Source organism: Melampsora larici-populina (assembly GCF_000204055.1).
Source record: "Melampsora larici-populina 98AG31 unplaced genomic scaffold MELLAscaffold_21, whole genome shotgun sequence".
Taxonomy (NCBI): domain Eukaryota; kingdom Fungi; phylum Basidiomycota; class Pucciniomycetes; order Pucciniales; family Melampsoraceae; genus Melampsora; species Melampsora laricis-populina.
This window is the reverse complement of record NW_006768785.1, coordinates 105,486-112,125: the sequence shown is the minus strand read 5'-3', so window position 1 is coordinate 112,125 and position 6,640 is coordinate 105,486. Positions and strand designations below refer to the sequence as shown.

Below are 6,640 nucleotides of genomic sequence, written 5' to 3'. Positions count from 1 at the left end.
ACACGAGGCCGACGGTGTCTTGGTAGTGGGTATCTTCTTCTTTTGGTTTCTTCTCGTATCATCAATAGAACTCCTAAAGTTGATCCCTCCTCTTCCAATCTTCTCTTTTGTTGTTGGATGTATGAACGCTGGTTCATGGACAGTAAAATCATGACTGTGTAAGAAAAGATGATGATTTGTTCTTCATACCCAATATTATCGTCTGAATCGTTGTTGTCGTCATTTTCATCATTGTCGGATTTCATGAAGGACACCATCATCAAACAAAAGATTAAATTTGGAAAGAAACTGGTGCTAGTGGATGGAGTTGTGGTTGAAGATGCGAGAAGAGAGATGTGAAGTAAAATCAAGGTGTCCAGTGATGACAGGAGCTGCCTGCGGCCTGTGACTCTAGGCATTTGTTGGGATGTGATGGGAGTTGGAGTGTTCAAACCTTTCCAGGCGACCCATGTGAAAAAACCCATGAAAAAAACCCATTAAAAAGTTGGGTTTTCATGGGTTTTTTTTATGGGTTTTCAAGTTGGGTTGTAGGTTTGTACACCGCTATAGTTTTAAGAACTTGGTGCACTCCTTGTATGTATGTAAGACATTAGAAAAATTTATCAACATACTACCAGTCCTTTTCTTCTGGGAACAGTCTGAACTTTGTGAGTAAGTGGGATCACACGTAGGACTTGTTATACAGATTGGCCCAACAAGATATGTACCACTAGTTTTTATCAACTCCAACGCCGCAAAAGATGAAGGGTTTTTAACATTTGGTGACAATCACGATACATAATCTTACGGCACTGTGAGGGCCCTAGCGTTTCGTACAATTCTCACAAGCTTCCGAGTCAAAAACAGAGCAGATCACATCAACAACACATTTCCTAAACTTCTTCACAATCATCAAGAATTGACTTACATATGACTGGTCTGTCACCAAGCTTGTGTAAACACTGATAAGTGTAACCGCCATGGTTTTCACAAGCTGAATAAATGTGTACCACAAAATGGACAGGTCCATGGAGATGATTTCACCAAAGGATTTGATCAACCCAATGAATATGAAGAATTAGAAGATGAAGAGACAAGTACTGACTGTAAAGACCTGGACGAAGATAGTTGTACTTCTCGCATTGTTGGTTACTGAATCCGGAGCCATCCGGGTAAGGCACGCAATTGAACATCCAAACCCACTTATTTCCTGTTGTCGTCAGATCCACATAAGAATCACACATGAACATCATACATGTAAGATAGAGAGTTATGAGGCGACTCCACCAGTGTGTCCGCAAGTTTCATAGGGACAATTGTATCTTGTATACCCTTGAACATCCTGAATACAAGCTTTGTGTGAACCAGAAAACGTTAGATCAGATATAGACAATAGTCGAGATAAAAGAACAGACTCACATGCTTGGCTCCCCGGATCGAACCCACCGGGACAATCTAGGCCGCCGACTGAGCTTATCTTCATAAGAACAGACAGTGTGATGCACATCACCAATATCTTGAGGTGGGGTTTGAAAGACATCAAGTTGTAGATGGGCACGGAGAGACTGGCAAGCTGGCGGGGTACTTGCTTCTTGACTAGCCATTGGACCCGGTCTATATATTACGTCTTTTGTCCTGATAGGACCCCGGCATGCACCGCAGGATGATAGTCCCCAAAATTTGGGAGGAACACCCCGATTTCCACCATGTAATTGCCACAGGAGGCCTTGTTTTTCTCTTGGAGACCTTTTCAGAAGGCACAGTTGATACATCTGGCCATATTTGGAACAAGGCCTCCAGTGGCAACATGGTGGAATTTCAAACTTAACAAAGTCCAAAGATATTCAGGTGTGGAAGATTCTTTGTCTGATAAGAACAAGGATCAGGAATCAGTCTTAGAAGAAGACTGGTGAGTGATCAAAAGAATTCCACAATACCTGATAAGAACAAGGATCAGGAATCAGTCTTAGAAGAAGACTGGTGAGTGATCAAAAGAATTCCACAATCTAAAGAGAAGCAGATTGTAAGGAAATCTAAATATGAGTTCGATGAAGAAAGAACAACAAAGTTTATAACAGTTGTTTATATATATGAGAACATTGAACACATATTGATCACGTCATGATGTTAGAAAAGAACCTCTTCTATAATGTGCACTCAAGTGTATGTGTCCTGCTTTTATAGCATGACGTCGCTACGCGACGCTCAATTAGTCCTACTCGTTTTGAGCTGTACTGGCCAGCTCAAACAAGGGACTTACATGTAATGTCCAAAAAATGGCGTGAGATCTGTCAGGGCTTTTCCCAAAAATCTACCAGCCTTATGAAACTTTTTTTGACATTTTCAAACTTCATTAGCCCCAAAACAAAAATTGTACCTGGAATTTGGGTTTTTTCTCCAAAATTTTGGGGACTATCATCCTGCGGCACATGCCGGGGTCCTGTCCTGATATGTCCAAGACATCTTCTTTGGTGTACAGCCTTTGGTCAGTCAAAATTAACTAAGTATTTCAAAGTGGCTGAAGGATCAGAAGATTTGGGAAGTGAAATCCATTTGTAAGTTGATTCATATTGATGCCTGGAAGTCCTCAAAATCTTATCCAACACCGACATCACCGCAACGAATCAAGACCGCACATCTCGTTTAGTTATGTCGTCTCTTCAATCCAAGGGCGCGGCGAACGCGCTCGTGATTATCTTCTTGTACTGTTATAATTGATCCAATTGAAGTTAAGACTGGGTCTGAATTTCAATTTTCACATTGGGGGGCTTTAGATACCATATTTCCAGCGTCTTCAGGGGTTTTGGAATGTTTTTGTGTGCAGGATAATGATTTGACATGGTTTTTTGGGTGTTTGTGCGTGGATATGAAGATGATGGAGCCATTGTATGAAGAAATGGTGTTATGACACCACGGGCATCTATTAGGTTCAATCATATGTGAAACTTAATGTGGTGACAGAGTTCACAATAAGTCTCAAATTTGGATTGAAACCTATTAAAATCCAAGGTCTTGCCTTTAATAGGTTTCAATCCAAAAATTAAGACTTATTGCGGACTCGGACACCACAACTTCGCTCAATCGGGTCTCGGACATAATAATTCCCGTGGTGTGAGACTACATAGGTCTGAAATGAATTTTTATCATCAGGGGGAGCTCTAAACACTATTCTTACATCTTCAGGGTGTATGAGCTGTTTTTATGTGGAATTTGGTTCATCAAATCAAGATTACATGATATGTGAAAAACTTGTGCACAACGCTTTCTCAGATAAATTTGAGCACAATAAAATCCCAAACACCATGAAGATGTAAGAAATTTAGTGTTTAGAGGCTGAGCTCCCAAAGATGACAAAAATTATGAGGTGAAAATTGTCAAGACTGATACAATAAGTAGAAAAAACCCACAAAAAACAGATTATGGATCAATGGCTTCGCAGGAAGCTGTGGATTGCTGTTGACCACCACTGACCGTCTTGTTTTGCAAAACAGCAAATTCTTTTACAGAATGGTTCAAAGATGAATTCTCATCCATAATTTCCACCGGTGGCAAATGTTTTTTGTCTGACTTATTTCATTCCCTTGATATCATTATGCTTGAATCCAGAATACGTGAATGTATGTCAAGACTTGTCTTGACTTGATTTTTCTTGTTTGTGATGCCAATTTTCAAGATGTTAAATAGATATAGTTCCATTTCTGAAATCTATCACACTTTCTTGCCTCGATGTAGGAAAGATCTGAGGAAGCACTTTTTGCCTACTGTTACCATGATGAGGTCTTATGACTTTGCATCAATTGCTGCTGGAAAAGCATTGTAGAAGGCGATGAAGGCGATATTGTGATTTTTTCCTGATCACAATTCAAGACCCGAGGCTGCAAAGGAAATCTCAAACTTCCGGTAACTCCAGAATCTTCAACATGGATCACATAACACAAGATACCAGGTTCATTGGAACCAAAACTTGATGTTGGACAAGGCGACGCGTTTCGCGCGGTGCTCACTAAACGACTCTTGCTTAACTTTAAGCTCACAGGAGAAAGTCACAGTTGAGGATAACTTGATTGTTTTCAAGAGTTAAGAATAGCGGATCATTCAAGTGTACATTAAGGATGCAGCTTGAAAGGATCGGATGATAATAGGGTATACATATCAATTTGAAAAAAACTACATGCTCTTCAAGTATTTTGCATGGAATTCAAGATGATCAGTCGCAAATGTGCTGACGAAGTAATATCTAAAACGCGCACAATCGGATGTACAAGAGCGTTAGTCTTGTATTCTACTAACTTGAGAAAATATCGATAGAGTAAAGGCAAGGAAATCATGCTCAACGAGTGATCGTAGTCATCTTGCTTTCGTACGTTAATCTCAGCATCTTTCAGATTCTTTATTTGTGAGAAGGCATCAATAAAATTCTCCGGAAGCAATTGTCCATCTTTATAGAATTGATCGCTGCTACCTGTTTTGTCTCACCAGTCAGTAATGTACGAAGAGAAGGAATAAGATGCAGTAGTGAATGGTTAACAGACCATAGTCGATTAAGATCTTGACTTGAGATGGTTTTGCATGTTTGATCAACTCGGTAGCATCATACTTGCGGCCCTCTTCAAGTCCTTTGGCGAGATATCCATCGTTCCCATTAGGACCTAGCAGTCATTACAGAAGTACATCGGTTCTTGCTCTATGATACGAGAATAAGATAGGAAGAGCTGTTAAGCTACTGACCATTGAAAGCCTTTTTACCCCATGCACAATTTGTAGGGTTGGCAATAGGGGCAAATGCGGAACACGACTTGTAGAGGGTAGGATGGTTCAAGTAAAGAGTCAAGGCACCGTGTCCTCCCTATGAGACATGTTGTAAATTCATTGAAGGTCAGCTCAATTTCATCCTTTTGTCAATTAAGCGGGTCCTGTTTACCATTGAGTGACCAAAGATACTCTTTCGTGTCAATTCCTATTCACACAATGTCAATTTGAGGGGAAAGGAGACCATGAGGGTGGATACAGAGGTCATCAACCTACATGCCAATATGAAAATTACTTTATCGATGTGAATCTTATCCACTTACGAGAGGCAAGTCACTCGCACCAAGGACGTTCGGAATTTCCTCTGTAATCAGTTTCTCCCTGTTCATTAACATCGTTGTTTCCTCATGATCAATAAGTACATTTTGCATAAAAGTTGACAGCAGTGTACATGAGAAATATGTACTGACATTTGATAATGCTTGGCCCACTTTGGATGAGTCGCGTTCAGGTAAAACCCCGCTCCTTCCGATGTCCAAATTTAAAAACAAATGAGTCATTGGTTTTTTTGTGAACCGAATGAGACAAACGATGTCGGTATGAAAGCTCACCTGTGCCAAAATCCCAATCATCTCCTTCACCCTCAACATCAGCTCCACGTGGGGATGTATCAGGAAAGACCAGAGCAATTCCTACAAGAGAAATGACGATCTCAAGATTTGAATGACATAGCCAGCGTGGACTCGATCAGTATGACGTCAGTTTATCACGCACCATGTTTAGCAGCTTCTGCTAAGAAACCACCCTTTTGAGGCCTGTAGTATTTTTCGGAATATATATCATTTGAGTCACCTATACACCCTCATATCTTACACAAGGTGGATTCAACCTACCCTGTGTCCTCATTGCAAGTTAGACCGGCTAAATAGAACAGTACCGGGAACTTCTTCGACGGTTCAGTTGATAACGGAACGAAAACATTGATAGAGGTCACTAAGTCACCAAGTGAAGATGATTGAAATTTGAACTTTGTGATTCGACCAGAATGAGTCTTATTACTTGAGACGACCTCTAACTTGGATGTCATCGTTGATAGAGATACAATTTCAATGAGAACAAGTTGAAGGAGCCTTGCGCAGCGTTTTATTTACCCGGATTTTACAACGTCACAGGGTTTTTTAACTTCGGGGCTGCGGTCCGACGAGCCCCGTGAGCTCGATTCCTTTAACCTCACCACTCTCAGGCTTCCTGATCGTCAAAAAAGATTCATCACAGAATGGCACAAGCACCAGTCGAACGTAAATCTATCTTCGTTGGTATGTAGTCTCAATATCCTGATTCGTCTTGCCTTGCAAAAGATGAACTGACCTTTCCTTTTCGTACCTCCATATCGAAAATATCGTCAATCTTCAAGGAAACATTCCTACCGATATTGCACCTGAGCAACTTCAAGCGGCTTTTCAACCTTTCGGGGTGATCACCGACTTACACATACCCCCGGACACCCAAACGCGTTTGTTACTTGAAATTTTCAAGGTTTTTTCCTCGAATGAATGTGATCGTGCTGTGTAATCGTTCGATAGACCCATAAGTTAGGAGAAAAATTGATGTTTCCTTATTCGGATTGGCTCTTTGATCAGGAACAAATCGTAATTTCGCCTTCATTACCTTCTCCGATGCATCTTCAGCCGTCGATGCCATTGATAATATGCATCTCAATACTTTACCATCTCATCCTCTTAAGATCTTGAAGGTGAATCTCGCAAGGGCTAATAACAAATCAGGCGCGTCAGCTGGTGCAGGACAATGGGGAAGCAAGAAGGCGATATGGGATGATGAGCAGTGGATCAAAGAGCATGCATTGAAGGATTCTACACCGACGGAAGAGCCTCCTGCGGTCGAACCTGTGTGA

General features: G+C 41.0%; 3 protein-coding genes across 3 annotated transcripts; 1 reads left to right on the top strand and 2 right to left on the bottom strand.

Moving 5' to 3' along the window:
- Positions 1-802: 802 nt before the first annotated feature.
- On the bottom strand, positions 803-1,519 carry MELLADRAFT_123834 (uncharacterized protein; the record flags this gene model as incomplete). The annotated part of the gene is made up of 5 exons (XM_007410547.1): positions 803-828; positions 908-973; positions 1,085-1,189; positions 1,267-1,332; positions 1,399-1,519. The coding sequence occupies 5 exons, from the start codon at positions 1,517-1,519 to the stop codon at positions 803-805; spliced, it is 384 nt and encodes a 127-aa protein (XP_007410609.1).
- A 2,504-nt stretch (positions 1,520-4,023) lies between these two features.
- On the bottom strand, positions 4,024-5,815 carry MELLADRAFT_74892 (family 1 carbohydrate esterase; the record flags this gene model as incomplete). The annotated part of the gene is made up of 10 exons (XM_007410546.1): positions 4,024-4,216; positions 4,315-4,441; positions 4,512-4,628; positions 4,708-4,825; positions 4,901-4,936; positions 5,052-5,109; positions 5,199-5,253; positions 5,340-5,420; positions 5,503-5,543; positions 5,622-5,815. The coding sequence occupies 10 exons, from the start codon at positions 5,813-5,815 to the stop codon at positions 4,147-4,149; spliced, it is 897 nt and encodes a 298-aa protein (XP_007410608.1).
- Positions 5,816-6,004: 189 nt separating this feature from the next.
- On the top strand, positions 6,005-6,640 carry MELLADRAFT_87443 (uncharacterized protein; the record flags this gene model as incomplete). The annotated part of the gene is made up of 3 exons (XM_007410717.1): positions 6,005-6,044; positions 6,143-6,241; positions 6,369-6,640. 3 exons carry the CDS (start codon positions 6,005-6,007, stop codon positions 6,638-6,640), a joined length of 411 nt encoding a protein of 136 aa, XP_007410779.1.